Source organism: Pseudophryne corroboree, chromosome 2 (assembly GCF_028390025.1).
Source record: "Pseudophryne corroboree isolate aPseCor3 chromosome 2, aPseCor3.hap2, whole genome shotgun sequence".
Taxonomy (NCBI): Eukaryota; Metazoa; Chordata; class Amphibia; order Anura; family Myobatrachidae; genus Pseudophryne; species Pseudophryne corroboree.
The window spans coordinates 646,995,377-647,020,547 of NC_086445.1; the positions used below are offsets into that span (position 1 = coordinate 646,995,377).

Genomic DNA, 25,171 nt, shown 5'->3' on the forward strand with positions numbered 1-25,171 from the left:
AACTGAGGCTTGGAGGAGGGTCATAGGGGGAGGAGCCAGTGCACACCAGCTAGTCCTAAAGCTTTTACTTTGTGCCCAGTCTCCTGCGGAGCCGCTATTCCCCATGGTCCTTTCGGAGTCCCCAGCATCCACTACGGACTATGAGAAATAGAATTATCGGTAAGTAAATTCTTATTTTTTATCAATTAACTAGCTCACCACAGGTGATGGCAATCATACATTACCAGGAAAGTCCAGGAACAGAGCATTTTCTCCCTCATGGAGAGGGTCAGGTAGGCAAGTATGACTACAGTCCTGGGAGGGTAAGACACTATAGAGGGAGCATGCTGTTTTGTCGATCTCTCCTTGCCCCTGGTAGTGCCTCTGTGCTGGGCTGTGCCTGACACAGAAAACCGCACCTAGGGCTGAGCCACCCAGCTACTGTATACTCTGCTGCTCTCCGTTTCCAGCTCCGACTATCCTGTCACAGTTCCATACCCTCCAACATTTTACACAGAAAAATCGGTACAAATCCGAAAAAGGGGCGTGGCCACGGGTAAAGGGGCGTGGCCGTGCCCCTTTTCCTATTCTTTCAATGGAAGTTTGGAGACCCAAAAATCGGTACAGACCATAAAAAAAAGGTACTGTACCTATTAAGAAGGTACAGTTGGAGGGTATGCAGTTCCCTGCTGCACGTCTGCAGAAGCACTGAGTGAAGCCATGCACACACAGCTTCCTGGAATGTGCTACACTGCCCCCTCCCTCCCTGTGCATGGGAATCTGTGACAGTTAACTCATTATCCACCAAGACAATCCCATTGTGCAGAGAAAGTTCAGCCATGTAGTTCTGGTTTCTGCTGTTGGTTTAGCAAGGTCATGCAGAGAAGGTGTAGGTGCAGGATATAAAGATGTCGTTGGTGCAACGGGCCTAATTCAGACCTGATCGCTGTTACAACAGCGATCGCAGCCTGAAGCCCTTTTGATTGTGTGCACGTACGCACCCAGTGAGATTCGAAAGCATCTCACTGGTGCGACCGCCTCTGCCTGATTGATAGGGAGAGGCGGTCACGGGATGGGCGGGGCCTTGCCAATTGTGTTAGAACACCGTTGGTGGGATGCAGTCCGGACAACGCAGGTGTGTCCAGACCGTTGCGGGGGCAGGCTGTGGCGACTGTGTGATGTCACACACAGCAAGTGCGACCCAGAACGCACTGAGTAGCCGCCTGCAAGCGCAGCTAAGCTGCACAGGTAGGGAGCTACTTGGGTGCGAAAGCATCGCCGGCGTGCAATACTTTTGCACCTGGGTGGGGGGTAGGACCTGACATGCTGTGCGGACTAGCCTTGCGCTGAGCGTCCCCCCGCATGTCAGAGAGACTGATCGTATATGTGCTAATTTTAGCACATCTACGATCAGGTCTGAATCACACCCAATATGCAGAGAAGGTTTAGGTGCAGCATATAGAGATGGTGTAGGTGCAATATACAGAGAAGGTTTAGATGCAGCATGTAGAGATGGTGTAGGTGCAATATGCAGATAAGGTGTAGGTGCAGTATATAGAGATGGTGTAGGTGCAATATGCACAGAAGGTGTAGGTGCAGTATATAGAGATGGTGTAGGTGCAATATGCAGAGAAGGTTCAGGTGCAGCATACAGAGATGGTGTACGTGCAATATACAGAGAAGGTGTAGGTGCAGCATATAGAGATGGTGTAGTTGGAATATGCAGAGAAGGTTTAGGTGCAGCATACAGAGATGGTGTAGGTGCAATATACAGAGAAGGTTTAGATGCAGCATGTAGAGATGGTGTAGGTGCAATATGCAGATAAGGTGTAGGTGCAGTATATAGAGATGGTGTAGGTGCAATATGCAGAGAAGGTGTAGGTGCAGTACATAGAGATGGTGTAGGTGCAATATACAGAGAAGGTGTAGGTGCAGCCAGTGGCGGAACTAGCGAGCGGTGGGCCCAGGTGCGACAAAATGCTTTGGGCCCCCCATCCCATCCAAGTCCACCCCCTCACCCCTGGAGAGGATCTGGCGAGGGGGACCTGCTCAGGACCAGAGATATGGATACCTAGCAACAGTGCCGTAACTAGACATTTTAGCACTGTGTGCAAGAAACGGCATCGGAGCCTCACCGCTGCATGCAAATCAGGGGCAGTGCGCGCCGTAGGCATGCGCAAAAATACATAGTGGCGTGGCTTTGTGGGGAAGGGGTGTGGCCACAAAATAATACTAATTCATAAAACGGTGCACAGTAGTCTCCATTGTTCAAATTACGCCGCACAGTAGCACCACTACACCAGGTAGAGACCCTTTTACACCTTACGGCGGACAGATTCCTCTTTTTACACATTACAACAGACAATGTCCCCTTTTTACACATTACGGCAGACAGCGTGCCCTTTTTACACATAGCGGCAGACAGCATGCACTTTTTACACATAACGGCAGACAGCGTCCCCTTTTTACACATAATGGCAGACAGCGTGCCCTTGTTACACATAGCGGCAGACAGCGTACACTTTTTACACATAACGGCAGACAGAGTGCCCTTGTTAAACATAGCGGCAGACAGCGTACACTTTTTACACACAATGGCAGACAGCGTGCCCTTTTTACACACAACGGCAGACAGCGTCCCCATTTTACACATTATGGCAGACAGTGTGCCCTTGTTATACATTACGGCAGACAGCATCCCCTTTTTACACATTACGGCAGGCAGATTCCCCCTTTTTACACATTGCGGCAGACAGTGTCCCCTCTTTACACATAACGGCAGACAGCGTGCCCTTGTTACACATAGCGGCAGACAGCGTACACTTTTTACACATAACGGCAGACAGCGTGCCCTTGTTAAACATAGCGGCATACAGCGTACACTTTTTACACATAACGGCAGACAGCGTGCCCTTTTTACACATAACGGCAGACAGCGTCCCCTTTTTACACATTACGGCAGACAGTGTGCCCTTGTTACACATCACGGCAGACAGATCCCCCCTTTTTACACATCGCATCAGGCAGATTCCTCCTTTTTACACATTACGTCAGGCAGATTCCCCCTTTTTACACATTGCAGCAAGCAGATTCCCCCTTTTTACACATTGCGGCAAGCAGATTCCCCCTTTTTACACATTGCGGCAGGCAGTCCCCCATTTTTACACATTGCGGCAGGCAGTCCCCCATTTTTACACATTGCGGCAGGCAGTCCCCCTTTTTGTACATGAAAGAAAGAAAGAAGAATTATACTTACCCTCTCCGCTGGCTCAGGCTCCTCGGTGCAGCTTCTGGTCACGATTCCCAGGCAGGAGAGGAGGAGGAGGAGGGAGGTGGAGGAGGGAGCCGCAGCAGCGCTGTGTTATTGGTGGAGGCGCTGCTGCTGCTGCCCCTCTGCTTCACTATAGGCTGTTCTCGGAAGACAGCCTATAGTGAAGCAGAGGGACAGCAGCAGCAGCGCCTCAATCAGTAGTAAAGCGCTGCTGCGGCTCCCTCCTCCACCTCACTCCTCCTCCTTCTCCCCCGTACCGCTGCGCTCCTCTCCTCTCTGTCCGGGCGGCTGTGTGCTGCGGGCAGCGGTTGCCCGGAGCACACAGCAGCATGTAATGAGTCAGTTTGACTCATTACATGCTTTGGGCCCCTGGACAGTGGCGGGCCCCAGTGCAACGCACTGGTGGCACTGGCGGTAGTTCCGCCTCTGGGTGCAGCATATAGAGATGGTATAGTTGCAATATGCAGAGAAGGTTTAGGTGCAGCATATAAAGATGGTGTAGGTGCAATATACAGAGAAGGTTTAGATACAGCATGTAGAGATGGTGTAGGTGCAATATGCAGAGAAGGTTTAGGTGCAGCATGTAGAGAGGGTGTAGGTGCAATATGCAGATAAGGTTTAGATGCAGCATGTAGAGATGGTGTAGGTGCAATATGCAGAGAAGGTTTAGGTGCAGCATACAGAGATGGTGTAGGTGCAATATGCAGATAAGGTTTAGATGCAGCATGTAGAGATGGTGTAGGTGCAATATACAGAGAAAGTGTAGGTGCAGCATACAGATATGGTGTAGGTGCAATATGCAGAGAAGGTTTAGATGCAGCATATATAGATGGTGTAGGTGCAATATACAGAGAAGGTGTAGGTGCAGCATACAGATATGGTGTAGGTGCAATATGCAGAGAAGGTTTAGATGCAGCATATGTAGATGGTGTAGGTGCAATATACAGAGAAGGTGTAGGTTCAGCATATAGACATGGTGTAGGTGCAATATGCAGATAAGGTGTAGGTGCAGCATACAGAGATGGTGTAGGTGCAATATGCAGAGAATATTTAGGTGCAGCATATAGAGATGGTGTAGGTGCAATATGCAGATAAGGTTTAGATGCAGCATGTAGAGAGGGTGTAGGTGCAATATGCAGATAAGGTTTAGATGCAGCATGTAGAGATGATGTAGGTGCAATATGCAGAGAAGGTTTAGGTGCAGCATACAGATATGGTGTAGGTGCAATATGCAGAGGAGGTTTAGATGCAGCATACAGAGACGGTGTAGGTGCAATATGCAGATAAGGTGTAGGTGCAGCATACAGAGATGGTGTAGGTGCAATATGCAGATAAGGTGTAGGTGCAGCATACAGAGATGGTGTAGGTGCAATATGCAGAGAAGGTTTAGATGCAGCATGTAGAGATGGTGTAGGTGCAATATACAGAGAAGGTGTAGGTGCAGCATATAGAGATGGTGTATGTGCAATATGCAGAGAAGGTTTAGTTGCAGCATACAGATATGGTGTAGGTGCAATATGCAGAGAAGATGTAAGTGCAGCATATAGAGATGGTGTAGGTGCAATATACAGAGAAGGTGTAGGTGCAGCATACAGAGATGGTGTAGGTGCAATATACAGAGAAGGTGTAGGTGCAGCATATAGAGATGGTGTAGTTGCAATATGCAGAGAAGGTTTAGGTGCAGCATATAGAGATGGTGTAGGTGCAATATACAGAGAAGGTTTAGATGCAGCATACAGAGATGGTGTAGGTGCAATATGCAGAGAAGGTTTAGGTGCAGCATACAGATATGGTGTAGGTGCAATATGCAGAGAAGGTTTAGGTGCAGCATATAGAAATGGTGTAGGTGCAATATGCAGATAAGGTTTAGATACAGCATGTAGAGATGGTGTAGGTGCAATATGCAGAGAAGGTTTAGGTGCAGCATACAGATATGGTGTAGGTGCAATATGCAGAGGAGGTTTAGATGCAGCATACAGAGACGGTGTAGGTGCAATATGCAGATAAGGTGTAGGTGCAGCATACAGAGATGGTGTAGGTGCAATATGCAGATAAGGTGTAGGTGCAGCATACAGAGATGGTGTAGGTGCAATATGCAGAGAAGGTTTAGATGCAGCATGTAGAGATGGTGTAGGTGCAATATACAGAGAAGGTGTAGGTGCAGCATATAGAGATGGTGTATGTGCAATATGCAGAGAAGGTTTAGTTGCAGCATACAGATATGGTGTAGGTGCAATATGCAGAGAAGATGTAAGTGCAGCATATAGAGATGGTGTAGGTGCAATATACAGAGAAGGTGTAGGTGCAGCATACAGAGATGGTGTAGGTGCAATATACAGAGAAGGTGTAGGTGCAGCATATAGAGATGGTGTAGTTGCAATATGCAGAGAAGGTTTAGGTGCAGCATATAGAGATGGTGTAGGTGCAATATACAGAGAAGGTTTAGATGCAGCATACAGAGATGGTGTAGGTGCAATATGCAGAGAAGGTTTAGGTGCAGCATACAGATATGGTGTAGGTGCAATATGCAGAGAAGGTTTAGGTGCAGCATATAGAAATGGTGTAGGTGCAATATGCAGATAAGGTTTAGATACAGCATGTAGAGATGGTGTAGGTGCAATATGCAGAGAAGGTTTAGGTGCAGCATGTAGAGATGGTGTAGGTGCAATATGCAGATAAGGTTTATATGCAGCATGTAGAGATGGTGTAGGTGCAATATGCAGAGAAGGTTTAGATGCAGCATACAGAAATGGTGTAGGTGCAATATGCAGAGAAGGTTTAGATGCAGCATATATAGATGGTGTAGGTGCAATATACAGAGAAGGTGTAGGTGCAGCATATAGAGATGGTGTAGGTGCAATATGCAGATAAGGTGTAGGTGCAGCATACAGAGATGGTGTAGGTGCAATATGCAGAGAAGGTTTAGATGCAGCATGTAGAGATGGTGTAGGTGCAATATACAGAGAAGGTGTAGGTGCAGCATATAGAGATGGTGTATGTGCAATATGCGGACAAGGTTTAGGTGCAGCATACAGATATGGTGTAGGTGCAATATGCAGAGAATATTTAGGTGCAGCATATAGAGATGGTGTAGGTGCAATATGCAGATAAGGTTTAGATGCAGCATGTAGAGAGGGTGTAGGTGCAATATGCAGATAAGGTTTAGATGCAGCATGTAGAGATGATGTAGGTGCAATATGCAGAGAAGGTTTAGGTGCAGCATACAGATATGGTGTAGGTGCAATATGCAGATAAGGTTTTGATGCAGCATGTAGAGATGGTGTAGGTGCAATATGCAGAGAAGGTTTAGGTGCAGCATACAGATATGGTGTAGGTGCAATATGCAGAGGAGGTTTAGATGCAGCATACAGAGATGGTGTAGGTGCAGCATACAGAGATGGTGTAGGTGCAATATGCAGATAAGGTTTAGGTGCAGCATACAGAGATGGTGTAGGTGTAATATACAGAGAAGGTGTAGGTGCAGCATATAGAGATGGTGTAGTTGCAATATGCAGAGAAGGTTTAGGTGCAGCATATAGAGATGGTGTAGGTGAAATATACAGAGAAGGTTTAGATGCAGCATACAGAGATGGTGTAGGTGCAATATGCAGAGAAGGTTTAGGTGCAGCATACAGATATGGTGTAGGTGCAATATGCAGAGAAGGTTTAGGTGCAGCATATAGAAATGGTGTAGGTGCAATATGCAGATAAGGTTTAGATGCAGCATGTAGAGATGGTGTAGGTGCAATATGCAGATAAGGTGTAGGTGCAGCATACAGAAATGGTGTAGGTGCAATATGCAGAGAAGGTTTAGATGCAGCATATATAGATGGTGTAGGTGCAATACACAGAGAAGGTGTAGTGGCAGCATATAGAGATGGTGTAGGTGCAATATGCAGATAAGGTGTAGGTGCAGCATACAGAGATGGTGTAGGTGTGATATGCAGAGAATATTTAGGTGCAGCATATAGAGATGGTGTAGGTGCAATATGCAGATAAGGTTTAGATGCAGTATGTAGAGAGGGTGTAGGTGCAATATGCAGATAAGGTTTAGATGCAGCATGTAGAGATGATGTAGGTGCAATATGCAGAGAAGGTTTAGGTGCAGCATACAGATATGGTGTAGGTGCAATATGCAGAGGAGGTTTAGATGCAGCATACAGAGACTGTGTAGGTGCAATATGCAGATAAGGTGTAGGTGCAGCATACAGAGATGGTGTAGGTGCAATATGCAGATAAGGTGTAGGTGCAGCATACAGAGATGGTGTAGGTGCAATATGCAGAGAAGGTTTAGATGCAGCATGTAGAGATGGTGTAGGTGCAATATACAGAGAAGGTGTAGGTGCAGCATATAGAGATGGTGTATGTGCAATATGCAGAGAAGGTTTAGGTGCAGCATACAGATATGGTGTAGGTGCAATATGCAGAGAAGATGTAAGTACAGCATATAGAGATGGTGTAGGTGCAATATACAGAGAAGGTGTAGGTGCAGCATACAGAGATGGTGTAGGTGCAGTATACAGAGAAGGTGTAGGTGCAGCATATAGAGATGGTGTAGTTGCAATATGCAGAGAAGGTTTAGGTGCAGCATATAGAGATGGTGTAGGTGCAATATACAGAGAAGGTTTAGATGCAGCATTCAGAGATGGTGTAGGTGCAATATGCAGAGAAGGTTTAGGTGCAGCATATAGAAATGGTGTAGGTGCAATATGCAGAGAAGGTTTAGATGCAGCATGTAGAGATGGTGTAGGTGCAATATGCAGAGAAGGTTTAGGTGCAGCATGTAGAGATGGTGTAGGTGCAATATGCAGATAAGGTTTAGATGCAGCATGTAGAGATGGTGTAGGTGCAATATGCAGATAAGGTTTAGGTGCAGCATACAGATATGGTGTAGGTGCAATATGCAGAGAAGGTTTAGGTGCAGCATGTAGAGATGGTGTAGGTGCAATATGCAGATAAGGTTTAGATGCAGCATGTAGAGATGGTGTAGGTGCAATATGCAGATAAGGTTTAGGTGCAGCATACAGAGATGGTGTAGGTGCAATATACAGAGAAGGTTTAGATACAGCATGTAGAGATGGATGGTGTAGGTGCAGCATATAGAGATCGTGTAGGTGCAATATGCAGAGAAGGTTTAGGACGGTGCAGCATATAGAGATGGTGCAGCATCCAGAGAAGTCTTCTGTGCTATCAAAGAGGAAGGGGCCCACACAGAGCTTTCATACAGACCCTCTCTTAAACCACCCCTGCCTGAATGGTGTGACGTATAGGCTGCACACACACAGGGTGCCATGTACTAACACTCAAATACTGTATGGTCAAAATGAGATTAGACCGCATGGACTCAGGAACAGGGAGTGATTGGGGACAGGATCAGGGTGTGCTTACACTGCATGCCCACTCTGTGCGCAATGTGCCGGGATGCCTGCTGCCTCTTGTTAATGTGCTGCATACTATGCTTGGGGCGGGTGTCGGCGGCGCTTGCCTGGAGGTCAGTGGAGTGTATTAGTACAATCCAAGATGTCTGTTTCCCACTGAGTGCTATGATCGTGTTACACATAACATTCATTCCCCGTCACGTCACTGTGTAGGCAGCCCCTCATTTGTACAGCTTTGTGCTGTTATAGTATGGCTGCCTACCCTTTCTTACCCCCAAATACTGCCACAGCTGCTACCCACCCTTGCCCCCCTCCTTAGTCCTAGTACTACCTGCCCCTAACCCCCTCCTTACCCCCCAGTACTATCCCAGCTATCTACCCTTAGCCCCTCACTAACCTCAGCAATGCCTGCCTTTAGCCCCTTCCTTGTCCCTCAGCACTCTCCCAACTGCTGTCTACATGTACCACCTTCCCTACCCCTAGTTCTGACCCAGCTGTTGTCTGCACTTACTACTCACTCCCTACCACCAGCACTGTCTGTCCTTCGCCCCTCTACTGCCAGCTCTACCCCAACTTCTCCCTGCTTTTACCTCCTGCTTTAACCAACTTCTTCCTGTCTCTCCTCCCATAAGATGTGATGGGATCCAGAAACAGTGGAGTAGGACCCCATTTTTTTAAAGTAATGGGACCCACAATTTTTTTTGCTCACCGCAAGCACTATGCTATATCCTATTCTGTGATGGAACCCTATCGCTTTGAACTCCTGCTAGCCTATGGCTTTCTGAAGGGGAGACGTGACAGTGCTCAGAAAAGGAGTAGGGTAATCTCCTGCTCGACAAAGGACTGGCTGAAAAGAGGGACACACTCTCTCACATGTCTCTCCTGACTGATATTAAAGAGAATAACCCAGAGGACTGTCGTAACTACTTGCATATGGATGATGATACATTCCAGGAGTTACTGGCCCTGGTGACTCTTTATATTAAGAGGCAGGATACCAAGATACGGAGGGCATTATCGCCTGAGGAGAAACTGGCGGTTACCTTGAGGTATCTGGCTACTGACCGTTCACTGGAAGATCTAAAGTTTGGGACTGTGTTTTTCTTTAGTGTATTCGTCATGATGGTTGCCATGACAAGCGTTTGCCACGCCACCCAGTAACCAGGAAGAACAGGACTGTTGCCTGGTGACGCCGTGTCAGCTGGCGTCACTTCCGGTGTGACGCCATCACTGGCAGACGGCTGTTCTCACACAGCATGGATCTGACGGGCTGGATGGCGGGCATTGGCGCCTTGGTGATTATATATTAGTGATGTGCACCGGAAATTTTTCGGGTTTTGGATTCGATTCCACGGCCGTGTTTTGGATTCGGACGTGTTTTGCCAAAACCTCCCTGAAATTTTTTTGTCGGATTCGGGTGTGTTTTGGATTCGGGTGTTTTTTTTACAAAAAACCCTCAAAAACAGCTTAAATCATAGAATTTGGGGGTCATTTTGATCCCATAGTATTATTAACCTCAATAACCATAATTTCCACTCATTTCCAGTCTATTCTGAACACCTCACACCTCACAATATTATTTTTAGTTTAAAATTTGCACTGAGGTCGCTGGATGGCTAAGCTAAGCGACCCAAGTGGCCGACACAAACACCTGGCCCATCTAGGAGTGGCACTGCAATGTCAGACAGGATGGCAGATTTAAAAAATAGTCCCCAAACAGCACATGATGCAAAGAAAAAAAGAGGTGCAATGAGGTAGCTGTGTGACTAAGCTAAGCGACCCAAGTGGCCGACACAAACACCTGGCCCATCTAGGAGTGGCACTGCAGTGTCAGACAGGATGGCAGGTTTAAAAAATAGTCCCCAAACAGCACATGATGCAAAGAAAAAAAGAGGTGCAGTGAGGTAGCTGTGTGGCTAAGCTAAGCGACCCAAGTGGCCGACACAAACACCTGGCCCATCTAGGAGTGGCACTGCAGTTTTCTAGCGAGAGGATGAGTGCTTCCATACTCATGTGAATCTGAACCACTAGCCATGAACATAGGTCAGGGCCTCAGCCGTTCCTTGCCACTCCGTGTCGTAAATGGCATATTGGCAAGTTTATGCTTCTCATCAGATGCTTTTAATTTTGATTTTTGGGTAATTTTACTGAATTTTTGTAGTATACTTGACGACACAGAGGTAGAGCAGTGGACTACTGTACCATACTGCTATATATATACTGATGGTCACAGCAACATTCTGCACTGTCCCCTCCTACTATATACTGTGCACAACTAAAATGCAGCACAGGTATGGATGCTTAGTATACTTGACAACACAGAGGTAGAGCAGTGGACTGCTGTACCGTACTGCTATATATATATACTGGTGGCCACAGCAACATTCTGCACTGTCCCCTCCTACTATATACTGCGCACAACTAAAATGCAGCACAGGTATGGATGCATAGTATACATGACGACACAGAGGTAGAGCAGTGGACTACCGTACCGTACTGCTATATATATACTAGTGGTTACAGCAACATTCTGCACTGTCCCCTCCTACTATATACTGTGCACAACTAAAATGCAGCACAGGTATGGATGCATAGTATACTTGACGACATAGAGGTAGAGCAGCAGACTACTGTACCGTACTGCTATTTTGAGTGCCGCTCACATCACCATAGCTGATTACCTGGGACTTCGTGTCACTGACCGGGAGGGCACCTCAGCTGCTGTTGTCATTTGGAGTGGAGTGCCGGGCTGTCCCTGTTTGTTATATATATATATATATATATATATATATATATATATACTGGTGGTCACAGCAACATTCTGCACTGTCCCCTCCCACTATATACTGCGCACAACTAAAATGCAGCACAGGTATGGATGCTTAGTATACTTGACAACACAGAGGTACCGCAGTGGACTACTGTACCGTACTGCTATATATATATACTGGTGGTCACAGCAACATTCTGCACTGTCCTCCTACTATATACTACAATGCAGCACAGATATGGAGCATTTTGCAGGCAGAGAACGTAGATATTTGCAAGCACACTGAGCACAGATATTTGCAGCACACTGAGCAGATATTTGCAGCACACTGAGCACAGAAACTGAGAGAACACAGCCACGTCCTCTCGCTATCATCTCCAAAGCACGAGTGAAAATGGCGGCGACGCGCGGCTCCTTATATAGAATACGAATCTCGTGAGAATCCGACAGCGGGATGATGACGTTCGGGCGCGCTCGGGTTAACCAAGCAAGGCGGGAAGATTCGAGTCTGCCTCGGAACCGTCTAAAATGGGTGAAGTTCGGGGGGGTTAGGCACAGACAAAAATATGTATATTTACAGTGAAATTCCCCTTGTATTTGTAGCACATTCCCACATGCCCCGGAGCAACTTTGCAAGCTCTTTGACCTCCTAAATCTCTAATGTAAATCCTACACATTGTGTCAAACCTCTTGCAGTGCTATATCATAACTCCCACCTGTCCCATATTCACGGGACAGTCCTATTCACTGGGAGACAGAGGAGACTCATGGAGCGCTGGCCATGCCCCCATAGTGACGAAAGTGAAATTTTCAGGCAATTGATCCGTTAACACTCAAAAACATAACACTTTACTGCATCTAATTGAATTAATCTGTATATATAGCATACGTCCCAACTTTACGGCGTGAAAAAGAGGGACTTTGGAGCAGCGTAGGCCCGCCCCAGGGGTGTGGCTTCAAAGTGGGTGTGGCTCAGTGGAAGTGTCACACATGTGGACCATGCCCACTTTCTTGAGGCCATACCCCTCTTTCCTGGCGGGACGCGGCTTTGCTGCTCCAAAGTCAGAACTGATCGCTGCTGTGCGAACACGCACAGCAGCAATCAGGCCTTAATTAGCTGTCTGGAGTTAGGCACATTTGTTTGGGGCTGCTGTTGCAGTCCTACTGCTAGTTAGATTTTTGTTTACTTTTTAAAACTTTTTCTTGCAGCGGCTGTAGGGAGTCTGTGAGTCTTGCCGTGCTTCAGCTGCATCTGTGGGGAGCTGAACCGTGTCGCTCCCCCTCTAGCACTCCGGTCTCACCAATGCTTTCTGGACCTGGGGACAGGAGTGCATTCTCACCCTGTTAGAGGGTGGAGAGTGACAGCTCTGGCCCTTATGGCACCACCATTATACTTGGTTTACTGGGCGGCTTCCCTAGTGGGAAGTGTGCACCCTTCAGGCAGCCCTGACAGTGACCTGAACCAGTGTTTTCCCTAGCACAAAGGGTAAGTACACTAATTCCTTTAGTGTTACAGGCACGATGCAGGGGTGCAGAGCTTGGATGCAGCTTCTTTTTGCGGCATTTCTGGCGCCTTCCTGCTGCAGTGCTTACCCTGCTTCACCTCAAAATGACAGTAGCACTCAGTCAGAACACAGCATGCCCAGGCCCCCCTCAATATTTTAACGTGCTTCTGCTGATCAGCTTCTGTTTCCTGCTGTGCACTAGATCTGCAGATGCCGTACCTACTGTATGCAGGCTGATAATTCTGGGTGCCACACAGACTCAGGGGGCACCTATCGGCTCCTCTCCTCTACGTCTGGAAGATGAAGTACATGATGTTTACCCCATTTCATTCCAGTGTCATTGTTTATTATATTTTTTTACGTCTGTCTCTCACACCTGACTGCTTACGCTTAACAAGAGCCATTTTCACAGATTTTGCGGTATTTTTTCGCCAATGCCTTTTCAAAAAAAAAGTGAAAAGGCATTGGTGAACATGCCTTAAAAACAGGCAAAAACGGGACATATGTGAATAAGCAGGGGGGCAAAATCAACAGCTCCGAGATTTCCGGAGCAAATTGCATACCCCCTATGTCTGTTATTGCAGTAATGCTATTAAATATATCTATTTCGCTTTTGGTTTTATCCATTAAGGTACGAGAACCGCCTCTTAAACGCCTCAGATTACGAGGAGATTGGTCAGATACAGGACCAAGATCAAGACCTGAAAGTGAACGAGAAAGAGATGGTATAATATTATATTTGAAATATATCATTTTGCGTTCTTGCTTGCTTATAATGTTAATCTCTTGGTTGTAATGACATTTTTGGAAGTACATTTCCTTATTATTTGTGAAGGATTTAATTGATTGCTTAATCTTTTTTTTCTTAATATACTGATTGCAATAGCCATCAGTACAGTGAGTTTGGAGCCACAGTTTCAGTTATACAGTAGTCCCCCATTTAACTTACGGTGGGTACACACTGGCTGATATATCAGCCGTTCTATTGAACGGCCGATATATTGCTTGCCTGTCGGCCAGTGTGTATGAGCAATATGTCTGTGAACGCCGTCGTTCACAGACATATCGCATCGGCCCTGCAGCACAGCCGACAGCCAATATAAGTAATGATATTTTGGCACATTGTGCTGTGTGTACGGGCAGTCAGTCGAATGCCCATACACTTGCTGCAGATGCCGGTGGTGACTGACAACACAACTGGGCAGGCGCATGTGAATGCCAGCACAGTTTGTGACATCAGTCCCGACGGATTGGGCAGTGTGAATGCACAACACACTGCCCGGTCCGTCTATAGATATATTTGCAGATCAGTTGATCTGCAGATATATCTATAAGTGTGTACCCAGCATTAGGCTATTAATAGTTAACTCTATCGGGCCCCTCCTACAAACCCAGGTCTGGGTAATTAGTACCCGATTCCTACCCCTCTTGGCGCCGGTGGATATGACTGTGCTTCTGTTATTACAAGGACTCAAGAGTGATAGGTGAAAAATTTGTCTACATTAGTCCTAGTGGTTGTAGTTGGGAAGAGAGTTCAGTAGTGTTCTGAGATGATGATTGAAGACAGTAGCTCACTCTGGTATTGCAGGTACACATTTTGAGCACTAAGAACCTCATTCAGGTTGCATCGCAAACGCAATGCGGCCGCAATTTCGGAGATCAGGGCGCATCGCTGTCGGGTCACATTAACTGTGAACGCCTCTGCCTGATCGACAAGCAGAAGTGTTCGCAGGGCTTTGAACAAAAGGTGTCGACAAGACTCCTATCGTCGCAGCCAGGCTGCGCTAGCAGGAGGGTTCTCCAGTTTCTGCGACCGTGCACTTATTGCAAAAGATGAAAGAGGTGACCTTTTTCTGATGGGAACCTACGCTGCTTGGCATATCCCATTAGGTGAGAAATTACCAAAATCTTCCACTTGCGGGTTTTTTCCTGCAGGTGCAATATTTTCTAGTATTCAATTGGGTGTGGAGTATGTATTTTCTAGTAGGCAATCATTTTTTTACATCTCCAGAGCAGAGTAATTTTTGCTAAAATCTTTGTTTTTAGGAAAAATTAGCATTACTGCTACAGACTCCAAGGTACCTCCTCCCCAATAACTAATTAAGCAATTGGAAGTTTTCGATTAGCTTAATTAGTCCTTAATTACTCACCTTCTGCTGCACTGTCTTCTTTCCCCGGATCCTGACATGCTTGTCTTCTGCAGGAGTGATGTCGGGTTTGTGAACACGGTGTGTGTGTGTGACATCCTCCCCCGTGTGTGTGTTTGCATGTGCAACCCCCCCTTCTACCTCTTGTGTGTACGGATGGATGCAGCAGCAGCAGAGAGAACTACGCCTCTCCGCAGCCGCCTCTTCTCCCAGCATCCTCCTTCGCAGTGGAACGATGGGGATGAGCTGACTGGGAACTGGAACACAGGGTTAAGTACCCAGCAATTTTTTCTTCTCACAATGCAGGATTTTGGCCCAAAAAAACCCACAACCAAATTATTTTTACTGGATACCGTGGTAATCAAAAATTGGCGCAAAGTCCAACAGTTTTTTTTTGTGGTGAAAACCTTGCACTTAATTGGATATGCCCCTGAGACTTTATAATTTTAATGTGTACCTTACTCTTTGCCTTCGAAGTACAAGTTCTATTGGTAGTATCTATGCTGCACTGACTGTAATCACCTGTGGATAGATGGGTGAGGTGCAGGGCCATAAAGAAGCCAATCACGGCCTGCAGAATATACAAAATTCTTGGGGGGGAATTTTGGACTATTTCCAAATACATTACAAGGTGCCACTCTGTTCTGACTGAATGTACAATGCACTGTCCAAAGATGCAGCTGCATGCTCTAAGCATTATGTCCATATAGAGCACATTGTATAAACTCACTTCTAGAATAACCATACGTTTTTATTTTTTTTTATTTTGATTATGTTGTGGATGCCTATCTACCATGACAAGGTGATCTTTCACTGATCAGGATTGCTTTTTTTTCTAGGCGATCCAGTCACTAATGCTTCATTGATGCAGAGAATGTCGGATATGCTTTCAAGATGGTTTGAAGAAGCAAGTGAAGTTGCACAAAGCAGTAGAAGAAGAGGAGCAACTCAAAACAGAGGTACATTATATTTTGGTTGTCAGATGTTAGATGGGTTGCTGAGGATAATGTCTGCTGTTCAGCAGCCTTTTATTGGTTATAATAAAGGTATGTTTCTGCTTCGGGGTACACTGGGCTCCACAAGGATTAACATCAGGGGTGTAGAGTAGGATCTTGATTCGAGGCACCAACAGGCTCAAAGCTTTGACTGTTCCCAAGATGCACAGTGTCGCCACCTCTGTAACCCCGCCTCCGTGCACAGGTGCTCAGTTTGTAAGTTGGTGCCATGCAGTAAGCAGGCAATCAACAGGAGGGCAGCCCATATTATAGCTTATTTCAGAAGAAAAGAAGAACTTTTGAACACTTCAAGGGCTGCAGCTTTTATGTATGTCAAATAGACATCGTTTGCTGCAGATCCATCACTCCCCCAGCGGCGCTGTATACTCCCACGCCCTGGTTGCCGGGTAACTACAGCGGAGGCTCTGGTGTCCTTCTGTTAGTCACACACACTCGCCGCTGACCTCCGGGATCGCATGGCCGCAGGTACACGATCCGGCGCGGCCGTGGACACTGTAAAAGGCAGCCATTTCACTAGTCACTGGGACACAGGGCACAGGTGAGGATTTTTCTCTCATAAAAACCTTTCTCTTACGTCCTAGAGGATGCTTGGGACTCCGTAAGGACCATGGGGAATAGACGGGCTCCGCAGGAGACATGGGCACTATAAAGAAACTTTAGAATGGGTGTGCACTGGCTCCTCCCTCTATGCCCCTCCTCCAAACCTCAGTTAGATACTGTGCCCAGAGGAGACTGGGTGCTTTCAGGGGAGCTCTCCTGAGCTTCTCTGTAATAAAGAGTTTGTTAGGTTTTTTATTTTCAGGGAGTCCTGCTGGCAACAGGCTCCCTGCGCCGTGAGACTGAGGAGAGAGAAGCGGACCTACTTCAGTGACAGGCTCTGCTTCTTAGGCTACTGGACACCATTAGCTCCAGAGGGATCGTAACACAGGTCTCACCCTTGCCGTTCGTCCCAGAGCCGCGCCGCGCCACCGTCCTCCTTGCAGAGCCGGAAGATTGAAGCCGAGTGAGTATACAAAGAAAGAAGACTTCACAGGCGGCAGAAGACTTCAGATCTACACTGAGGTAATGTGCAGCGGTAACGCTGCGCGCCATTGCTCCCGCACACACAGGCACAGATTGGTGCAGGGCACAGGGGGGGCGCCCTGGGCAGCAATAATCCTCTTGGCTGGCATTAAAGGTATATTCAGCTGTGGCATTATAATATACAATCCCCTGCCAGGTTTTTTTGTATTTTGAGCGGGACCGAAGCCCGCCGCTGAGGGGGCGGAGCTTGATCCCACAGCACTAACCAGCGCCATTTTCTCCACAGCACGCTGCTGAGAAGCTTGCTCCCCGGACTCTCCCTTGCTGAACATGGTGACAGTTGGCTTTGATGGAGGGGGGCATATAATGTGGGCGCAGTCAATATATATACATATATAAAACAAAAAAGTGCTGTATATAGCTGGGACTTGTTTCCAGGGTCATTGGCGCTGGGTGTGTGCTGACATACTCTCTCTCTGTCTCTCCAAAGGGCCTTGTTGGGGGAACTGTCTCCAGATTAGAGATTTCCCTGAGTGTGTGGGGTGTCGGTACGCGTGTGTCAGGATAAACTAAGTGGCAGGATTATTGAAGATATCGGGTGCAGTGTGAGATCTGCTGCACCCCGCTACTGTATGGTGTTCCCCCAGCACGCTTTTACTCTCATGGGTGGCTAGTGAAATGCGGGATAGCGCTGTGGCAGCATACACTACAGAGTGGGGGTGTTCCTGCCTTGGCTCTCTCTATCTCTTTCTTTCTCACTCTTTTATCTAATGTTGCTGTGATTATTTTTTTTTGTATAGATATATTTATCTTTATATCTTTGTATTTGGTGCGTGTTTTCTGTAAATATGGCTGGCAAAGGTACTGCTTTAAAGGCTTCACAGAAAGTATTTACCTGTAAAAAATGTTCTGTGGAGTTTACATAGATGTCAATATCCTTATATTGTGAACAGTGTTCTCTGGAATCTTCTTCACAAGTTACTCCCAGCGCAAAGGACACAGCTCCAGGTTGGTTTTCCACCTTTACCGGGGTTATGTCCAATATCTGTTTGGAGCTGGCTACAGCCAGGAAGGAAATAGCGAATTTTTGGGTGCATACCTTTCAGGCTCCTGAACACGCCTGGACTCAGTCCCTGGGAAGGTTGGTCAAAGGTTTGGCATCGGCAGTGGCATTTGCCAATCAGACTCCACCTCGTGTTTCTCAGCCGGTGCCTTAGAAACGTCAATTACCAGCTGTGTTACAGTCAGGCGACTCTGACAATGATATTCCGCAGCTGGAGGAAGGTGAATTCGTACAGGAGCCTGGGGAGGAAGATACCGGCTCTCAGGGGGTTGATACTCTCATACTGGTGGTACGGGAGGTCTTCATGATTCCTGACTTATCCTGTACTGACCCAACCTTCGTTATTTTAGCCAAACCAGAAGACTTCAGTCATTTTTCCTATTGCACATGAGTTGGATACCCAGTTCGCAGATGCCTAGAAGAATCCAGATAAAAAGTTTCAGGTAACAAAGAGAATAGTTACCACATATCCTTTTCCTTCTCAGAATAGGCGTCTGTGGGAAACTCCACCAACATTGGACCCATCAGTATCCAGATTATCCAAGAAAATTGTACTCCTGGTTCCTGGGGCTACTGCTCTCAAGGAGAAAACATCGTAAAATACATCTATACATCGGCAGGGTTTGCACTCCGGCCAGTCATTGTTGGTTACTGGGTGAACAGGGCTGTTGAGGCCTGGGCTCAGAAGCTAGTAGAGGGTATTCAGGAGGGTTAGTCTTTGGAAGACTTAGTCACCCTGGCACAACATATCCAGGAATCTGCTTTATATCTCTGTGACGCCTCACGGACGTAGGTCTGCTTAATTCCAAGATTTTGGCTATGGCAATCTCGTCTCAAAGAGCTTTGTGGCTTCGACAATGGCTGGCAGATACATAATCCAAACAAAGTGTTGAGGCATTGCTATATGGAGGCTCGGCTTTCTTTAAGACAGACCTGGATAAGTGAATATCACAGGCTACAGGTGATAAGTCTACATGTCTTCCCTCTGCAGCTCCTCCAACATGCTGTCCCTATACAGGTCCCTCCTTTCAGTCCTTTTGTCCTTCTACCAGATTCAGGGGCCGAGTCAGATGGTCATCAAACGCAGCTAGAGGAACCAGAGGTCGAGGTCGAGCTGCTGCCATCCCTTCCCAGCAGGATCCTAAACCCACCACGAAGGCCACTGCATGACGGTCTTCCTTCTCACCTGGGGGACCCCAGAGTGGAAGAGCGTCTCTGGGATTTCAGTCTCATCTGGGGACAGAATTGCTATGACGCATAAATCACAAATCTAATTACACAGGGGTACAAGATAAATTTTTAAATCCGAGCTCCAATACTTTTTTTCAAGTCAGGTTTGCCAGTTTCAGAAGAAAGGAAAATAACACTGCAAAAAGCCATCCACACGCTGTTAGAGTCAAGGGTAATTATTCTGGTCCCTCAATATCAGAGAGGACATGGATTTTACTCAAACCTGTTCGTAGTTCTCAAGCTGGGTGGTTCTCTCTGGCCAAGTTTGAATTTGAAATCCCTTGATCCTTACCTTTGTGTTTTTAAGTTCAAAATGGAGTCCCTGCATTCCGTGATTGCAGGGTCAGAGGTGGGGGAATTCTTGGTGACGTTAGATATCAACGATGCATATCTCCATGTCCCCATTTGGACTCCGCATCAGGCATATCTCTGATTCGCACTTTTGGTCTGTCATCAGCTCTGAGGGCCTTCACGAAGGTGATAGCGGTGATGATGTTGCTATTGAGAACCCGGGGTAAACATTGTCCCTTACTTAGACAACCTGTTGATAAAGGTTCTGTCCAGGGAAGCATTGTGAGAGCATTGCTCTAACACATCATCTCTTAATCCAACATGGCTGGATACTCAATTTTCAGAAATCTCATCTGGAACCCACCCATAGATTTGGTTTCTGGGAATTGTTCTAGACACGGTTCTCCAGCGTGTTTTCATTTTGGTGGGCAAGACTCAGGAAATACAACATCTAGTTCGAGCTGTCTTACTACCTCAATGGGTCTCCGTGCATCTATGCATTCACCTACTGGGAAAATGGTGGCTTCCTTCAAGGTGATCCCTTATGGCAGGTTCTACTCCAGAATATTCCAGTTGGACCTCTTATCCAAATGGACTGGCTCTTATCTGTTCATGCACAAGCTATTTTGACTCTCACCTCAGTCCCACATTTCCCTGCATTGGTGTTTACAGACTCAGCACTTGCTGGAAGTTCATTTAGTCTGGGTACTGCTAACCACAGACGCCAGCCTCAGGGGCTGGGGGTCGTGACACTGAACTCTCAGTTCCAGGGTCATTGGTCCACTCAAGAGACCTCTCTCCCAATCATCATATTAGAGCCGTGGGCAGTCTTCAATGCCATCTTCCAGGCGTCTCCACTTCCGCAGGGTCGGGCAGTACAAGTACAGTCCGACAATGCCATGGCTGTGGCCTATATAAACCGTCAGGGTGGGACATGGAGCAGAACAGCAATGAAAGAAGTCTCCGGGATCCTTCAGTGGGCGAAGAAGTATGCCGCAGTAATATCGGTCCATTTTCAAACCGGGGGTCGAGGCAGACTTCCTCAGCAGAGAGGACCTCAACCCAGGAGAGTGTGCTCTCCATCACCTGGTATTTCAACAACTGGTATCTCGGTGGGGGCATCCACAGATAGACCTTGTGGCATCTCGCCACAACAAGAAGCTCCCTCGTTACTGCTTCAAGACGTGGGATCACAAGCGGGAGCGGTAGACGCACTGACTGCTCCTTGGCCATTTCACATGGTCTACCTGTTTCCACCATTTCCTCGAAGCCTCAAGTGGATAAAAAGAGAGAATGTACTCACCATTTTCATCGCCCGAGATTGGCCTCGCTGAGCGTGATACGCCAATCTTCAGTCCCTTCTCGTGGCCGACCATTGGCCATTACCTCTCCAGGAGGATCTACTTCAACAAGGTCCTTTTGTTTATCAAGACTTACCGCAGCTACTTTTGATGGCCTGGCTGTTGAAGAGGCATTGTTGAAGAAGGGCATTCCATCAGCGGCAATTCCCACCATGCTTCGAGCAAAAAAGGAAGTGACTTCGACTCATTATTATAGAATTTGGAAGGCATTTGTATTCTGGTGAGAGCGATGTTGGCTTCTGGTCATGTCTTTACGACTGAGTCGCCTCCTCCATTTCCTTCAGACAGGTTTGGATTTGGGTTCATTACAGGTACAGATTTCAGCTCTTTCAATATATTTTCAGAGACACTTTGCTAACATTCCATATGTCCAGATTTTTCGGCAGGGGGTTCTGACACTTCAACCTCCTTTTGTTCCACCTACAGCTTCTTGGGATGTAACCTTGGTTTTGGAGTTCCTTCAGTCTTCTTTGTTTGAACCCTTGGAAACCATGGACTTAAAATACTTGTCTTGGAAGACTGTTCTCCTCCTTACTTTGGCATCGGCTAGACTGATTTCAGAGTTGTGCCGCTCTCCTTATTTGATCTTTCATGACAACCAGGCGGAGGTACGGACGCGTGTCAGCCTTTTTGCCAAAGTATTCTCGGCCTTTCATTTCAACCATCCTATTGTTGTATTGTCCTGCAAGGGGATCGCCATCCTCTTGCACCTTGGATGTGGTACGGGCTTTGCACATTTATGTCAGCAGGATGGCTAGTTTGTGAAAGTCTGATTCGCTTTTTGTATTGTATGATGTGCACAAGCAAGGTTGGCCTGCTTCCAAGCAGTCTCTGGCCCATTGGATTAAATTTACCATTTGACATGCTTATGTGTCATCATCTTGTCTTCTATTTCGGCGCATTCCACTCACTTGGTGAACTCTGCGTGGGTGGCTGCCAGAGGGGTTTCTGCTTTACAACTTTGCCGTGCTGCTACCTGGTCGGGTCCAAATACCTTTGTTCGGTTTTATAGATTCGACACTTTTACAGCATCAGAGTCTTAGTTTGGGCATTCCGTATTGCAGGGCTCACAGCACATTCCCATCTGTGATGGGAGATCTGTGACATCCCCACCATAACTTGCATCGCAGTGTCCCCTAGGGATGTAAGAGAAAAGGGGATTTTGGTACTTACCAGGTAAATCCTTTTCTCGGAAAGCATAGGGGACACTGGGTGCCATTCCTGCGCTGTTCACATGTTTTCTGCACCTGTTTGGTTGTTTTCAGGTACTAGTTATGTGTTGGCTGACCATGTCAGTTGTTTCTGTTTTCTTGCAATGATACTTTCCTGTTTTGGCTAATTCATGTGCTTGTTTTCTGCTCCTCTTGAGTCTGTTTTTCTGTCTCTCTTTGGGCACAGTTTTTGTTAACTGGGCTCGTAGGAGGGGCATATGGGGGAGGAGCCAGTCATACACATGTAAAGTTTTAAAGTGCACCGGCTCTATGGACACATTCTATACCCCACTATATTTTGCTTCCCAGTGTCCCCTATGGATTCTGAGAAAAGGATTTACCTCGTAAGTATAAAAATCCCATTTTTTTTGTCTGTTTTATGGAACACTGGAAAGTTGTGAAATCTCTTGAGGTAAATAATTTGAACTGATCATCCAACATACAGCCCCATTTTTATTTACCTATGTCTTGAGTGGGGTAGAAGATAACATACACATGTTGTTCCCCTATTGATCAATTTTTTAGATTGCATGGAAATCAGATAGTATTGTTCATTTTTTTTATTATTTTCCAACTACTGATAGGAAGAAAATTGATGTGAGGTAAGCAAACTGTTGCCATATTATTATTATTATTATTATTATTATTATTATTTTTATTATTAGCCTTTATTTAAATGTCACCACAAGGGATCCTCAGCAACTAGTTACAGAGTACATAAACAAATTAGCAAAACAAGAAAAGAAGTGACTTACAGTTCAAGACAACATAGGACAAGTACAGGGTATATATAAACAAAGCTGCATCAGCAAACAGCACTGCAATAAGTATTAGGATGGCAGAAAACCAAGGCATTTGGTGCCATCAAAGAGAGTATGGAGTAGAAAATGGTTTAAGGAAGGAAAGGCACATGAAGGAAGAGGGCACTGCTTGTTAGAGCTTCAGTTTTAATAGGGTTGACTGACAGGGGTGGCAGTGAGCGTGGAACAGAGGGTTAGAATGAGAGTTGGTTGTGTTTAGTGAAAAGTAAGTCTTTAGAGCCCGTTTAAAATTTTGTAGAGAAGCGGGCATTCTTATAGGGAGAGGTAGATAATTCCAGATATAGGGAGCAGCACAGGAAAAATCATGTAGGTAGTGGGAAGTAATCAGGAGGCAGGAGTGGCAGAGTGCATTAGCAGATTGAAGAGAATGGTTGGGAGTGTAAAGGGAGATAAGGTCTTAAATGTAATTGTGAGAAGAGTGGGTGAGGGCTTTGTAAGTGAGTTTGAATTGGATTTTGAAATAGAAGGGGAGTCAGTGAAGGTCTTGTAAGAGAGGGGAGGTGAACATATTATATTTGTTGAGGAAGATGAACCAGGCTACAGCATTAATGATAGATTGGAGTGGAGAGAGGCATTTGACAGGGATACCACATAGGAGGAGATCACAGTAGTCCAATCTGGAGATGACCAGTGAGTAGCAAAGGATTTAGCATCATGAGTGAGAAAGGGTCTGACACTAAAAATATTTTTGAGATGAAAATGGAAGGTTTGTGAGAGGTGCTGAATGTGTGGTTTTTAGGAGAGGGACTAGTCAAAGATTGCTCCAAGACAGCACACTTGGGGGCTAGAGTAGTTAGTATTGCCATCAATAGATATTGAAATTGTGGGATGTGTGGATGCGCAGAAAGGTGGGGAGATAATCAACTCAATCTTAGACATGTTAAGTTTAAGAAGGTGCTGGGACATCCAAGAAGAGATAGCAGAGTGTTATGATCTGGAGAGGATACCTGTACTAAGTGATGCAGAAGTCTGGATATGTGTTATGAGGACAACACTGTACGAGGGCTACCAGGTGGCGCTCATATGATTTCACTTGCCCAGCAGTACTTTAGCCTCCTGTAATGCTAGGCTTCACCTTTAGCAGTCGCCTTTCCAGGGTGAACTAGGTCCGCCCTGTACTCAGATGCCTCCAGGACTTATGGATGGACAAAGGCGACTATTGGAGGCTAGACAAGAGTAAGCTATAGTGCAAAGAGATGCTCACAGGATGCAACCTAAATACAGTGCCTGATACACAAACTGATATTTGTGACAGAATGTATGTGAGCAATGGAGTATAAACTATATATGAATGCAACAATGCACAAGACGGTATTAGCAACTAAACACAGACTGTATGTGAATGCAACAATGCACAGGGTGGTATAAGCAACTATGTACAAACAATGAATAACTTTACTGTGAGTCCATTAAGGAGCTTGGCAGAGCAAAACAAGGTACAGATAATAAGATAACTTAGCTGCATGAGTCACCTGGATTCCAGGCAAGGCTGGAACTGGAGCTTGTCTGAATGAACTCATAGACTTGGTCTCACATACACAGTCAGTAGCTCAGGAAACACAGGTAATCTATTCAGGATTCTGTCAGGACAGGGTACACAGGATTCAAACAGGACTGGGTATCACAAGTAATGTAATAGCACTAACTGCACAGGTTCAAGATACCACCATGTGACCGGAACCGGGTACAAACAGGAATAAGTGTTATGATGTTTGGAAGCACCTGTATTCCGGAAGCAGACACCAGATGGTTGGCGCGACCCAGAGCAGAGGCACAGAGTCTATAACACTGGGGGTGTTAACCAGGGAACCCTGCAAGGGGATTTGGGCTTCGCTGCCCCTGATGTGCAGGTCACGGCCCTCTGCCTAGGTCACCTGGTATCTGCACAGGAGTCCAAAAGGTATAAATAGGATAATTTACCTGGAGAAATGCAGCTGGTATGGCAGGGGTTAATTGCAGAGCGACTGACACAGCAAGGCTAATGGCAGAGGTTTGATGAGAGCTGAACTGGGACACAGAGGGAAACTTAAACTTGCAGACTGAAAGTTCTGGATAGCAGAGCTGGAATTTGGCAGGATTCACAGGAGTTTGGAGTCTGGATACAG

The 25,171-nt window shown here is 46.4% G+C and overlaps 1 protein-coding gene across 4 annotated transcripts in view; it reads left to right on the forward strand.

The window, feature by feature from the left end:
- Positions 1–25,171, forward strand: part of DCAF6 (DDB1 and CUL4 associated factor 6) — a 912,707-nt gene that overhangs the window by 471,503 nt on the left and 416,033 nt on the right. For all 4 annotated transcript variants that reach the window (XM_063954988.1, XM_063954989.1, XM_063954991.1 and 1 more), the window contains 2 exons: positions 13,535–13,628; positions 15,890–16,009. In XM_063954988.1, coding sequence (XP_063811058.1) covers positions 13,535–13,628; positions 15,890–16,009 — 214 coding nt within the window. The remainder of the gene's footprint in view (positions 1–13,534; positions 13,629–15,889; positions 16,010–25,171) is intronic.